The sequence below is a fragment of the Penaeus monodon genome, chromosome 42, assembly GCF_015228065.2.
Source record: "Penaeus monodon isolate SGIC_2016 chromosome 42, NSTDA_Pmon_1, whole genome shotgun sequence".
In the NCBI taxonomy this organism is placed as follows: Eukaryota; Metazoa; Arthropoda; class Malacostraca; order Decapoda; family Penaeidae; genus Penaeus; species Penaeus monodon.
This window is the reverse complement of record NC_051427.1, coordinates 24,120,019-24,135,018: the sequence shown is the minus strand read 5'-3', so window position 1 is coordinate 24,135,018 and position 15,000 is coordinate 24,120,019. Positions and strand designations below refer to the sequence as shown.

The window sequence follows — 15,000 nt, the reverse complement described above, 5'->3', positions numbered from 1 at the left end:
AAGGTTTTCTTCAAGCCGGATCTGTCCTCTTGCATACTCTACCCAGAAAAAGAAAATAATAATACAGTTTATTGGAAAATGAAACTAGTTATGAATATTTAACGTCACATCAGTTTAGTATAGTTAGTCCGATATGATCCGTTTTCTTTTATCGACTGAAAAAATTAAAAACCGTGATTTTCCAGAGATTTTTAATATTTAAAAGTATCCCTAACAAATCAAGAACTTATTGTTAATATCTCCATAATGTATATTTCATAAAGGGGTGTCATTTTTGCCAATCTGATTTCTACAGCAATAGAAACTATATTATTCGTATTCCTAATGATATAATCATTTTAATTTCTTTTATAATGTTATTTATTTAGATTAGTGAGATAAATATAAGAGCTGTGTTTATTTCTGTTCATATAGTATGAAGATAGGGATCATTTCAGAAAAGGTTATTGTAAAGCGTGTGTTCCGTTTGAAAAAATTATAGGTAAAAAAAAAATATAAATACCCCTCAAAAAGTCGTTTAATAGTCTTTATCTCCAGCGTCCTCATCTGAAATTTCTTGCAAGTAGTTAAATTTTGTTGCTGACGAATTTTCAGCTCGTCAACATATAATTATAGCAGCAGAAATAATAAGAATGAGTATGAATGCTCTCTCTCTCTCTCTCTCTCTCTCTCTCTCTCTCTCTCTCTCTCTCTCTCTCTCTCTCTCTCTCTCTCTCTCTCTCTCTCTCTCTCGAACCAGTGTTCATCTTCAAATCCATCAGGTATCAAGCGATTCCTATCGATATCCACGAACGAAATATAACAGGAATTTATTTCGTGGTGCCTGCCCTGTGACGTTAGCGATCATGAATTTACTATTCATGATTATACTTAGGCAGTACATGGTGAGGCCCCAATTCTCTTCACCTGCAAGGCAACGGGAGGGGATTGCCAATTAAAGCTAAAGAGTCCCCCCTACCCGTGAAGCAGAGTAGCCCCCGCCAGATGCCAACCTGGTGTTTCCTAGTCTCGGGGAGAGCTCACAGGCACTACACCTTTGCTCAGGGGTGACCTGGAGGTAGCTATGGGTAACCTCATTATCCCACGTCGAAACTCCATAGGCGGTTGCAGTTTAACGTCATACCCAGGACAAATAACATGAAGAGTCGACGTAATTGATAAATAAGCAGAATATGAATGTACTATTTTTATTATAATTATTATCATCATTGTCACTGTCATGATCCCTGCCATTGCTATTATCATTGACATTGTTATTATCATTAACTCTATTATTATCATTACTATATTATCATTTACCATTATAATGGTCAACATTACCACCATAAGAATAAGAATAAGTTTAACAATGATGCTAGAACATGGTAGGAATTATTCATTCATGAAGCGGAATGATCATTGGCCTGATCAGCCGTGACATTCCAAACAATCATATGTGGGATGCCAGGAGCTATCAAGTAAGCAAAATAAAGGCCCCTAGTTTTTTTGTTTCTTTTTTCTTTCTATCTTTACTCGCAGTTCCATCTAAATAGGAATGCTATCTCTGCCGTTTGTTCAGTAGGACTAAACTACCTGCAGACATTATCTGCATCTGCCATGAACTGCCAGTTGCAGTAACCACTACCCTGTTGCCAGCAGTTTCACCATAACCCTGGCACGGGGGAGCCCACAGAGTACTATCCTTGAACCCCAGGGTGAATTTTAACACCCTGCACAGGACAAATGGTAGGAATGCACAAGTCAAATGCAATAAAATAGTTGTTTTTAGGACAACCAGGTTATAACCCATAATTCTAGCATGCAGTGTGGCATCAAGTGTAAGGAATTGAAATCTCAGTTTTCATTATAATTATATCATTTCTTATGCATGTAAATGTACGCTGACAGCCCCAATGACGCTGCAGATAAAGCCTTAAAAATAATAATAAGATAAAAAATAATAAAAAAAATATATGCATTCCAATAAAATGTTACATAAAAAACGCCATACATTCAAATAGAATGTTACATAAAATTGTAAAATGTTTACAGGTTAAAGTCAGAGAATCTAACTACAGAAAAATAAAAAAGGCAGCGTTTGCCGAATCCTACAAGATAACAGTTTCGAAACTTTCATGTAGATTTTACATCTCTGAAGCGTATGATAATTTGGGATCCAATTCTTTTTCATCATCTTTATCATCATCATCATCATCGTTATCATCATCCTCATCATCGTCATTATCATCATCATCAACAACAACATCATCATCGTCATCATCATCTTCATCATCATCATCATCATATTATTCATATCATTCATTCTCATCATCATCTCATCCTTATCTCATTCATCGTTCATCATCAACATCACATCATATTTTTTTATCATTCCTTCCTCCTCCTAATCCTCCTCCTCCTTTTTCTTCTTCTTGTTCATCTCCAACATCAACATCATATTCTTCTTTTTCTTTCTTTTCTTTTCTTTTCCCCACTCTTCCTTCTCCTTCTCCTCCTCCTTCTTCTTCTTCTTCTTCTTCTTCTTCTTCTTCTTCCTCCTCCTCCTCCTCCTCCTCCTCCTCCTCCTACTCCTTCTCCTTCTTCTTCTTCTTTTTTTTCTTCTTCTTCTTCTACTCTTACTTCTTTTCTTCCTCCTCCTCTTCTTCTTCCTCCTCCTCCTTCTTCTCTCTTCTTCTTCTTCTTTCTCTTCTTTCTTCTTTTTCTTTCTTCTTCTCTTCTCCTCCTCCTTCCTCCTCCTCTCCTCCTCCCTCCTCCTCTCCTCTTCTCTTCTTCTTCTTTTCTCCTCCTCCTCCTCCTCTCCTTCTTCTCCTCCTCCTCCTCTCCTTCCTCCTCCTCCTCTCCTCCTCCTCCTCCTCCTCCTCTCTTCTTCTTTCTTCTTCTCCCTCTCCTTCCCTCTCCTCTCCTCCTCCTCCTCCTCCTCCTCCTCTCCTCCTTCTCCTTCTTCTTCTTCGTCTTCTACTTCTTACTTCTTTTCTTCTTCCTCCTCCTCCTCTTCCTCTTCTTCCCCCTCCTCCTTTTCCTCCTTCTCCTTCCCCTCCTCCTCTTCCTCCTTCTCCTTGTGTGTGTGTGTGTGTGTGTGTGTGTGTGTGTGTGTGTGTGTGTGTGTGTGTGTGTGTGTGTGCGTGTGTGTGTGTGTGCGTGTGTGTGTGTGTGTGCGTGTGTGTGTGTGTGTGTGTGTGCGTGTGTGTGTTTGCGTGTGTGTGTGTGTGTATCTGTGCACGCGCGCGTGCGTTAAGTCATAACACAAGAATATATAGCCCATGTTATCTAATAGGCCCTGAAATTATAAAGTTTACGGTAAATGAGCACACTTATGAATGGTGATAAACACAGTACTACATTATGGGTCCGCACTGAATAGTAACCCCGTATACCGAACGTTAACAGAATCGCTTTCATAGTCGTGAGGCCTTATAACCGGCTCACATAATTGATCTACATTTTCTATATTCAATTCCATAGTTTCTCGTAATTTTACTAAAAAAATCATTTAAATATTTAAAAATGTATATTAAGTATCTTTAAAAAGGGAAAAAAATCGAAAAAAGCAGCATAAAAGATTAATATTTATCCATTACAAGAAGCGCGTATAAGAACCCTGAGAACCATGGTTGTGTCGGAGAAAACAAGCATGGACAGGAGAGAAAATCAAGAAATATGCACAGTACAGAAAGACTGGGGACCTCTAGTTAATTGTAAACCAGTATTAACACCAGATTCTAAGTAAGTTATTCCGTCTGTCCGTTTATCCGTGTTTTCATAAGCATATAAGAGATAAAAAAAAAATTCCTTGTTTATTGTGGTTTTGCAAAGTAAGTTTTATCTCGTTTTTTTTTTATGTCAAATGTTGACGAATCTTGCGAAAATATTTTAGTTGTTTATTTATTTTCCCCAAGTTTATAGATTTTGATCATGTAAATAACCTACAATGATAAACGCAAGTAACAGACACTATACATTGAAACTGCAATTGCTATAGTTATTTAAACATGCTCTCGATTCCCAACTGTGTGGCCTATGTGTTTATTTATTTGGTAGGGCCGTGCAAAAGTTTTAATTGTGCTTGCGGGGGAAATCTTGAATATTTGTTAGTACAAGGGTATTTCTTACCGGGAGCGACGCACCTCCGGAAAGTCCCAAAACCAGGGTATCATGCGAACCCGAAATCCAAACCCAACCTTTCATACTCTCTGTCTGTTCCCTAGATAGTAGGGGTAAGCCTCTCTCTACCCCCTTTATTAGCAGTTTGTGTTAAAGGTATTGAGATTGGACATCAAGGCTTTGCGAAGGTTTTGTGGACATAGTCTCCGAACAGTGAAATGCAGGGGATATTTTCATCATTTTGTGGTAAATATGAGGATAGAGCGGATGTAATTGTGTTCATTGTTTCTCAGTTTTTTGTGCTCTATAAGATGGCAGTGTTCATTCCCCTTGTATCTCTGTGTCGCTCTCGGTAATATTAACCAATGCAAGAAACAAAGAAATTTTTACAGCACAGCTTGTGAATCTTAATTTTCCCAGGCAGGAATGGGAGTATTTTACTACAGTTAAGAAAATTATAAGGAAATGTTATCAGTAATTCTGTTACCATTATCCTCATCTCTGTCATTATCATCATCATCATCGTCGCCCCCGTCATCATCACTGTTAATGACACCACCACCACTACCACCTCTTCAACATCCTCTTCCTTCCCTGACGTTCCTAAGGCATTGTTGATATTTTCAGACACCTGTTAGCTGCCTCGGGGTGCTCAGTAAAGGTCTTCAGTACAGCAAGTGGGAGCCTCATACAGGAATTCATAGGGCACAGACACAAGGCGAGTTTCAGCTTTATTGTCTGTGTGTAAGGTGTAGGGAGAGGGATGGGTAAGGAAGCTGTTAGAGAAAAGAGAAATAGGGTGTGTGTGTGTGCGTGTGCGTGTGCGTGCGTGCGTGCGTGCGTGCGTGCGTGCATGTGCGCGCGCATGCGCGCGTGAGTGAGTGAGTGAGAGAGTGAGAGCAAGAGTGCAAAAATGTGTCTCCTACACATATGCTTGCTGTCATGACCATTATTTAATTTGCATTGTTCATACTTGCAGGTGATAGGCATTGTTCAACATGGCAACCAGTACATCACTTGTGATGCCAAAGGAGAGATGCGCACATGGTCCTCAGAAAAACAAGAATGCCTTGAGGTGTGTAAAGTGACTTTGCATGAGAAAGTTATATTACACATTACAGTGTTATGTAAGACTATTCATTCTGTTAAAATTCATGGAGTTTATGTAAGGTTACTCTTGTAGAGGTTGAATTTGAATTATCCTCTCTAAATTGACTTTGTGATATTTAGTATTTTGTATTTTTTTCTTTTTCTTTTTTTTCTGCAACTTCTGTACCATAATTGAAGTTCTTGTACAGAAATTGCATACTTACAAGATGCTTGTTGAATTATAATCCCGATTCCCCAAACCAGCGAAGTAAATATATGAATACCATTATGCTCACATCCCTCCCTCTCCTCTACAGAAAGTCAGGCTCCTGGAGGACAGTTCGCAGAATACAGGGCAGGTTGTGGCGTTCCAGATAATGAAGGAATGCCAACAGGTTCTCCTCTTGGTAAAGAAAACCAGCAAGAAGAAAGGCTTGCTGATGAAGTTCTCGCGGCCGTTCGGCAAGGGAGGCCCAGTAGTTTTGGCTAAGGACGTGCAGCTGGGACAGGGAAAGGTAGGATGGGGGGAGAAACAGCGTGCAAAAGGGAAGGGTGCATGTTAGCCTTTGACTCATTGGGTGGGTCTTTCAACCCCTTCCAGACAGGTATAGTGTGCAGGCGTCGTAACATACCACTTGGTCTGCGGGGTACAGCGGTACTTGTGGCAATGCACCAAAGCACATGGAGCAGGAAGTTCTGCTTCATGAAGGGGACTCTCGTGCCCAGTGTCTGGCCGTTGCCAGAAGTCGCCAGAGTTTATTACACTCAAGATGTCTGTTACCTGTTGGCATGGGGTTAAGAAAAAAAAAAAAAATTTAAGTTACTTGCATCATTATGTTCACCCATTGGATTTGGATGCCTCACTGCCATCACATGGCCACAAATACAGGCATTAGGGTTACTTGAGGGACCATTCTGAAGGGTGTGCAGCTTGTAGGCCGGGCGGTTGCAAAACTCCATGCCTCCTTTGCAATGTTAGCTTCTCTTTTTCTGCATGAGTGTGTTTATCTTTTTTTCTGTTTTGCATTGACTACATTTGTCATTTGCTTTGCTTTATCCAGAACGTAACAGACTGTTTTCCTTATCATCTCTCTAGGTAGTCCAAAACTCGGTTTAATAATCATAACAGTAAGTGACATTTTGTTACGTTTCTGTCTCTTTCTCTCAATATTCAGTTTTCTGTCACAGCGACCAGGAATAGGATACTGAGTATGGAAATAGCGTCCTTCCTGAAGCCGGCACTCTTGCATGGCTGATGGACAGTACATTCCACACTCTTTTATCCCAAACACCAAAGGAATCTATTCTCTCCCCAAGAGTTTTGTGCACTTGGTGGTGAGTTATTCATGTCACCCTGGTCTTCAGCTGAAATTATCATGGCAACAAGTTCGTGTCACCCTGGCCTTCAGCTGAAATTCTCATGGCAACAAGTCCGTGTCACCCTGGCCTTCAGCCAAAGTCTCCCATGATGGCATGTTTTTTCATGATGTGATGGTCATCCAGATCGTAACATTAACCCTTTCCCGACGGGTAGTATTCATAGTGGCCCGGGCCTCGCTGCCGGGGGCTTATATTGTCGCCCTAGCATGCGCGACCACTCATGCCAAATACCAGCATCCCTTGCCATTTCTTTTTAATACTACGAAGATATGTTGTATTTTCAGTTTTCATTATTTTCTAAAGTCACTACTTGCCAAACTTCCTGATAAATCAAGACTGAAGGGTATTTTTGTTGTTATATAGACTTCATAGTTAATCATTATTCAGTCTATAGTCTGAATAAAATAAGCAGTGTGCGGCATCGTGGAGTTGAAATCGTCGGTTTGTTGCTTTTTTTTTTTTTTGGCATAGTAAAAATGAGAAAGTGTTAAAAACGACTTAATCACACTTTCAGTGGCAGAAAAATAATATTTTGCTGTGAATTGTAATAAAATATAACTCATGCATGCATCACATGCCCCCGGCGATGTCCGCATCCATGGCATGCACATGCCCCCATCGGAATGGTAAGGCTGGGGGATACCGCACTCCTCACTCACATAGCGCATGCAGCACACAAATAGTAAATGTGTGTGTGTGTGAGTGTTGGTGTATTGTGTGAGTGTGTGTGTGTGTGTGGTGTGTGTGTGGTGTCGGTTGTTGTGTTGTGTGTGTGCGTGCGTGTGTGTTGTTGTTGTTGTTGTTGTTGTTGTTGTTGTTGTTGTTGTTGTTGTTGTTATTCTGGTGCTACTAATATCAATCCTGTTATTATTAATATTGACATGATGATTATTATAATGATAGAAGAATACTAAAAACAATAAAAAGCAAAAAATAATCTCAGAAGATTGTGTAAAAGTGTAAAGTGAGATAGATAGGGCTAGTATTTGACTCCTTGGTGACTAAATACTTTTGGAGTCATCTATGTGGAAACACAATTAATAAACTAAATCTATAGAGGGCATAGCTTGTATGTCATGCCAGTGTGTTAACATTTACACCTTGAATTGTTATTATAATTATTACCTTATTCTTATCTTAGAATTTGTCAAAATATATATCTTGTTTGGCCCAAAAGGCTTCAGCTGGATAGTGTTTCATAACCCATCACTGCCAGGTAACAGAAATTCCTTAACATGTAAAACTCTGGTTATTTCTGGCATTTACCAGACACTGGACGCAGGAGTCGGCTATATTGAGCCGAACATTCCGCTCCTCACGCTCTGGTGCATCGCCATGTGTACAGGCTTACCCCGCCATCCAAGCAGTTTGTTATGACGCTGGTACATGTGACCAGGCAGAGTTGGGTTAAGGAACATGAAGACCCATCATCTAACATACTACTAGTGGGGTGCTTGGGTAGGCTGTGCTATTGCAGTAACATGTGCACAGATGGTTTGCAATTCATTCTGTGAGATTGCTTGCAGAAAGCTTTTCTTTGTTTTTGTTTGTAGTAAAAGTCCTTTGTTCCCACAGATGGGTGTTTCAAACACTGATGACTACATTGCATATCTCACTGCTGACAGCCTTTCCATCGCAGGCAATGGATGCACAGTTGCAGGCAAGGCAGTGTTAAGGTAATGATGTTGCCTTTATATACTAATTTCACATCTTTTTAATTTTTTCCCCCTTCTTTTTCTTTGTTTCCACTGGTGTCTTACAAGTCTGTGGGGGTATTTGTTGTTTATAGTACTCCAGGTCAAGTCACTTTGCTAAGTTTTATTGATTTAGACCCTCACATCATGAAAAATTTGTCATGTGAGGTTTCATAGATTGATAGCCTTTTGATTTTGATTTTGTGGAAGTATATTTATGGATAGAAAGCTTTTTGTTACCAAGCCTTGTTTTCTTTTTTTGTCTTCTCCTCTTCCTCCTCCTCTTCGCCCTCCCCCTCCTCATCCTCATCTCCTCCTCCTCCTCATCATCATCATCATCATCTCCTCCTCATGTCCTCCTCCTCATCTCCTCCTCATCTCCTCCTCCTCCTCCTATGAAGACTGTCTCACCTGATTCTTTTCCAGACACATGGCAGGCACACGGCCCTTCACCTGCCTGGTGTGGAATCCCTCGGCAGGAGATGCTGGCGACGGGAGACATCACCGGTCGCATTGTGCTCTGGTACAACCTGATAAATACAGTTCCCGCACAGACAGTCCTCCATTGGCACACGCTGCCTGTTGAGGATCTCGCCTTCTCGGTTCTTGGTAAGGGGGGCTTATGTTATTGATTTGCAAGAGGTTTCTGCAGACAGTAGTAATGCACAGATAGTATTTTACCAATTCATTGTAAGTTGGTAGAAACTAAACAAGAAAAAAGTTGTAGGATAACTTTTATTGGTTAATTTGGCCATTGTCATGAATAACGATGATGGTAGAGAACTATCAAATTCAACAGTGACTGAGTAATACTGAGCCAAGTCTGATTTTAAATTCCCCCTGCCCTGTTTGTTTTAGTTCTATATGTATAAGTATTGTGTTAACCTGTCAATAATGGTATCAGAAATCTCTCGGTGTCACTGACTCCGGTAATTCTGGCAAACGTCTTGCCTTTTGGCCTGGGAGTCCGCTGCATGTAGTGGAACTTTCTGCTTGACTTGTTCTAGCATATCACAACACCTAAAGCCGTACATGGCGTGATAAGTCGTTTTGTTATGACGGCTATAAGTGTAGCCAGGCAGAAAGGAGTTAAAACATTTAAGATCTTTTCTGGGGCCTAATAATTTTGCTTCAGTAATTTATTCCTGCTTGCCTTGAATTAAGACCCTTTTGTCTTACTCTGATCTGTTAGTTCTGGCCTGGAAGACAGCAGAAAACCATTATATATTTATTTCAAACTCCTGCTTCACCTTGCTTCACTTCCTGAATAATAACATATTTTCTAATGAAGTGCAAAGGCCAGAGAAATTATTTTGATAAGTTAGTTCTGTAAAATTATTCTAATGAAGCATAAATCTGGAAGTAATAATTTTGCTAAGGTAAAGTTCTGAGGAATTATTCTGCTTCATAAATTATTAGATAAGACTTTATTTTGCATAACTGAGAGCTCTTTATTCTCTCTTTCTCAGGAAATAGACCCTTTGAAGAAATCATTTTGATAAGATAAAAGTGCCGAGGAATTATTCCACTTCATAAAGTCATCAGATATGACTTTACAGTTCGATATTCTCTCTTACTCAGGAAATGAATTGTACAGCGGAGGAGGCGAGTGTGTGTTAGTCAAGTGGCTCCTCCCAGAAGACCGCAGACACTACCTCCCCCGCCTCGGAATGCCCATCAAAACCATCACCACAGACGTCAGCAACAATTTAGTCATAACCGGACACACGGACAATGGTGTGTAGTTAGACCTGTACCCTGGAGAGTCGTGCCAGTTTTGTCAGTGGAGGATATTTTGGGGGGCTTGAATGGAGAGAGAAATGTGGGAAAATATGTCAAATTTTTATTCAGGATTTCAGCAGCTGTTCAACTGTGAGAAGATATTATGTAATATTAGAAAAAGTATGCTGTTCTCAAATTTTATTTTCATGTTTGTCTTTCAGCATTTACGGTCATAGCATCCAAGACAAATAAAGTACAAGGCAACATTCAAGACCTTAGTATCAATTTAGAGAGCTCAGAGTCATTCCCGGCTGGCATTGTCTTTGACCCCAAAACAGGAGCTGTTGTCTTGAACGGAAGGACGGGACACGTTCAGCTTTACGACATTCATCACAACAAACAGTTATTCCACGTATGTATTTCTCCTCCTCCTCCTCCTCCTGGATCTTGTTTCTGTTTGACTATAGAAAAGAAGTGTATTTGTGTATTATGTAAAAAATAATTCTTGTTCCATTTTATTTTTGCTTCCCTTTGTCACTTGTCTTTTCCTCTCTACTTTTGTCTTCTCTGTTCTCGTTTCTCAATTTTTATTTTATTTCTTTTCCTGTGCCTGCTTTCCTTATTAGCTTCCTTCCCTTCCTTCTTCCCTTCCCTGCCCTTCCCTTCCCTTCCCTTCCCTTCCCTTCCCTTCCCTGCCCTTCCCTTCCCTTCTTCATCACTTACCTACTTATATCCTTCTTTCCCTCCCTCCCTTCTTCATAACTTACATACTTACCTGTTTTTCCTTTCAGTTCTTCCTTCCCTTTTTCCTCTCCTATCTTCTGTTTTTCCCTCCTTATTCCCTTCCCCCCCACCCCTTTCTTCATTACTTACCTACTACCCTTTCTTTTTTCCTCTATCCTTCTTTCCGTTGTTCCTTCCTTCCTTCTTTTCTTTCTACACAAAAATATGCAACCATCGCTAATGCTTGCCTTGGCCCTCCACAGCTGGACATAACACAAACCAACTACATCACTCAGGAGAGGCACCAGGTAATCTATAATACCCAGGTCATACGCATGGCCATGTCTGCAGATGGCCTTTGGTTGGCCACCGTAGAATACAGGGATGATTTCCAAACGTCCATAGAACAGCGGGTCAAATTTTGGCATTATAGCATCGTAGATCAAAAGTGAGTACAGTGGTTTTGATATTGATTTGAAAATGACAGTCTGGTATGGGAGGTTTGCTTGTACATAAGTTCTTATGATATGGTTTCATTTTTAATTTACATTTGCTTCCTTTATTTATTTATTTATTTTTCTGTTTCTCTGTCTTCTTTTTCATTATCCTTCTTTTTCTTTATTTTTTATTTTTCTTTCTTTATACATAGAGCATTTGCCCTTAAATACACTTATTTCAATCATCAGCTGGTACTTGGACACCAGTGTAGAGATGCCACACGACAAAAGCATAAACAGCATCGTCTTCAAGCCTTCCTCAGGATCCGCAAGTAGTCCAGAGTTTGTGACATGCTCAGATGACGGAAAGTTCAAGGTTTGGGAAATCATCAAGGATGCAAATATCTACCGTGAGTGTTTTTGAGAATGGACTTGGCAGGAGATTAATGTCATTTATACAGAAGGGGGTTAGTGTGCGGGGAGTTGCTTGGTTAGTAGTGGTTATTGCCTTTGAATAATGACATATATTTTATGTTTTTGTGCTAACATACATAAGCATATAGATATACTGTGTGTGTGTATAAATGCACATAAAAGAGATACTCTTTTCTACACAATAGACATTCAAATCATCTGTATAATAGCTTTAAACACCCTGTTTCAGATTATGAATGATGCCCGTGTGTACAGAATGGAAGCCTTTGCTAGCATGACAGCCAACTACTGCAACCTTCTCATCCCTGCAGCAGTCACAAGGTAAAGCAAAGGCTTGTGTGGTCTTGGATTTTTTTTTATTTATTTATTATTTTCTTTCTCCCTTTCCTTTTTTTTTTCTTCTTCTTCTTTTCTTTTTATTCCCTTCTATTTAGTTCCTTTTATTTATCTATTTTTCTTTTCCTTGTGTCATTGCTCATACTTTTTTTTTAGTATTTATGTTTCATTCATTTCATTTCATAGCTTTTAATTAAACTTTGAAACACTCCTTGATTGAATATAAAGGTGAGAGAGAGAGAGAGCGAGTGTGAGTGTGAGTGAGTGCGTGAGTGAGTAAGTGAGTGAGTGAGTGAGTGTGAGTGAGAGAAATGAGTAAGGAGTTGCCTGACAGTAATCTTATTTTTTCTCCTCTCTCATCCATCCAGCGAAGAGAAGCAAGTGCAGCAAATGAAAGAAGAACAGCTGAGACAAACAGAAATGCAGAGGAAGAAGACAAAGAAACTGGCCAAGAAGAAGAAGAAAGACCTGGAACGAGTCCCCAACGCCAACTTCAGCGAGCTCTTGGAAATGCTGAGTTGACGAGGGTGTAAGGCGAAGGAAGTCTTTCACGTGTTAGGTCATTAATTAGGAAAGAGAAAGGAGTTTGACAAAATGAAAGACACTTTTCTTATCTCTTTTTCTTTTTCGTCTTCTTCTTCTTCCTCTTCGTTTCTACATTATTATTTTCTTTTATGATTATTGTTACTGTTATATTTACGTGTTTTTCTCCAGAATCCTCGAGCATATATAGATGGGAAGTTGCAAGCATGTTTTATGCATAATGTACAGTAAATTATTGTATTATTTGGAAGTATCATTTGTTTTTCATTTGTTTTGGAATTAGATAAGTTGTTTTTTGTGTTATTGACTTCACAGTTTTGCAAAGACTGAACATTGATTTATCTGTCCTATCCTGCTTGTTGTTATTTGTATCATCATTAAAACTATCTTTGTTTATTGTTTTTAGTAGTAGTATCATTGCTACTATTTTTATTATTGCTATTATTATTATTATTATTATTATTATTATTATTATTATTATTATCATTGTAACTATTATTATTATTATTATTATTATTATTATTATTATTATTGTATTATTTTCACTATTTTTCTTCATATTACTATTATTTTGAATGTTGACATACAAAATCAGAGGTTTTATATGAACTTTAATTCGTGGAGTTTGTGTTTGTGCATTGACATGAAAAGTATTTTTGTAAAAATAAATACAAAGTATAATAAAAGAATGCAAACATTTGTCCATTTGTTTCATTAATGTTTCTCTAAATTTCTAGTTTCAAAGTTTATCTCTTTTCCTTCTTTCTTCTTCTTCTTGTACCCCATGATCTGGCACAAGGATCTGTTACAAAAGGCAACAAGACAAGATTCCAAAGCACAGGAAAGTGTCCAGGTATAATAAAACTGGCAGCATCAGGGCCTTGAAGACACGTAGCTTGGTTCTTCGACCCAGATGCATTGGAGAGCGTAAGTGAAACACCAGATGCTTGGGTTATTTTTCGGTAAGGTAGCAGAGAGTGTTCTGCCGTAGAAGAAAACAAAGGCGAAAAACAATGGATGACAGCTGAGATACTTGACATAATGGATAGAAGAAGGGCTATGAAGCAAGAAAATATAGAAAAAAAATACAAACAACTGGATGAAAGCATTAAAAAGAAATGCAACGAGGAAAAAGAAACATGGCTCAACAGCAAATGTGAGCAAGTTGAGAGCTTAAAGAATAAGGATACGAGGAATATGCATCAAGAAATCCAGGAAATAGTGGGACGGAAAGTGTGCGTTTCAAGTGGATGCATAAAAGCAAAAGATGGAAGTATACTCCTGGAGAAAGAAGACATTATGAGCAGATGGACAGAGTACATCAGTGAACTGTTTGAAGATGAAAGAGGAGGAAGGCCTGTCATCAGGAAAGAAGTAGACGGATCAAGCATAATGCAGGAAGAAGTACAGTATGCACTTCATAGAATGAAAAATGGTAAGGCTACAGGACAATAGCAATAGAGTTGGTAAAAGAACTAGAGGGGTTTGGAGTTCAAAAAGTAACTGAAATTGAAACATCTACAACACAGGTCTCATTCCAACTGACCTCAACAAGTCTGTATTCATAGCGCTTCCCAAGAAACCTGGAGCAAGTGAATGTGAACTCCACAGGACAATAAGTTTAATGAGCCACATTACAAATTTGATCATGAATGTTTTGCTCAAGAGAATGAAGACCAAAATAAGGGAAAAAATTGCAAGAACAGAATGCATACATGAGAGGAAAAGGGACTCGGAATGCATTATTTATATTGAGAATGTTGGGAGAAAGAGCAATAGAAGTTTAGACAGACTTATACATATGCTTCATTAATCTTAGCCCAGGTATTGGCATCTCCAAATACTCTTGTCGAGAGATTTCATGGCCCCTGCTGCCAGGCCAGTCTGTCTACTGACTTCCTGGTCTGACAGCCCAGAGTCTTGAACTGCACTACCAAAGTATGTAAAGCTCTCTGAGACCTCAATGTTATCTCGGCAAGCACATCCCGACTGAACAGGATCTCCTTGCAGGCCCCCAAAGTCCTGGGTTGTGGTCTTGGTCCAGATGACCTTTAGCCCCTGGTGCTTCACTTCATAGCTAAATGTATCGAGCCTCCACTAGGGTTTCTAGAGATTCAGAAAGAATGGCATCATCATCAGAGTCAATTGTAACCTTGATAATGCCCAGAGTTGTTCCACAGTGACTTTGGATAGAAGTTCTACCTAGCATCCAGTCCCTGGAGTGTTGAGAAGCGTTGGTGCTATAACTCATTCCTGAACTAACAGGGAAGTTCGACAGGCCCCCACCACACTTTACAGCACTTTCAGTACCAGTATGCAAGTTTGCAATAATCCTTGTTGGAATTCCTCTTAGTCTCAGGATCTGTCAGAAGGAATCACAGTGCATGGCATCAAACGCCTTCTTGAGGTCGATGTAAGCTGCAAGCAGCCCACGTCCAAACTCAAGACGGCACTCAATAAAGACTCAAAATGACAGGATACGGTCTATTGTGGACTTACCAAGACTGAATCCAGATTGCTCCGGCCTCTGGTGTCTCAGC

At 39.5% G+C, this 15,000-nt stretch overlaps 1 protein-coding gene across 1 annotated transcript in view; it reads left to right on the top strand.

Moving 5' to 3' along the window:
* Positions 1-3,567: 3,567 nt before the first annotated feature.
* Positions 3,568-15,000, top strand: part of LOC119599216 — a 31,557-nt gene continuing 20,124 nt past the window's right edge. The window contains 16 exon segments of the mRNA XM_037948956.1: positions 3,568-3,723; positions 4,729-4,819; positions 5,081-5,176; positions 5,508-5,705; positions 8,146-8,246; positions 8,691-8,733; positions 8,735-8,873; positions 9,846-10,001; positions 10,208-10,398; positions 10,973-11,157; positions 11,396-11,564; positions 11,811-11,902; positions 12,286-12,429; positions 13,275-13,387; positions 14,280-14,284; positions 14,814-14,873. Coding sequence (XP_037804884.1) covers positions 3,608-3,723; positions 4,729-4,819; positions 5,081-5,176; positions 5,508-5,705; positions 8,146-8,246; positions 8,691-8,733; positions 8,735-8,873; positions 9,846-10,001; positions 10,208-10,398; positions 10,973-11,157; positions 11,396-11,564; positions 11,811-11,902; positions 12,286-12,429; positions 13,275-13,387; positions 14,280-14,284; positions 14,814-14,873 — 1,899 coding nt within the window. The 5' untranslated portion in view covers positions 3,568-3,607.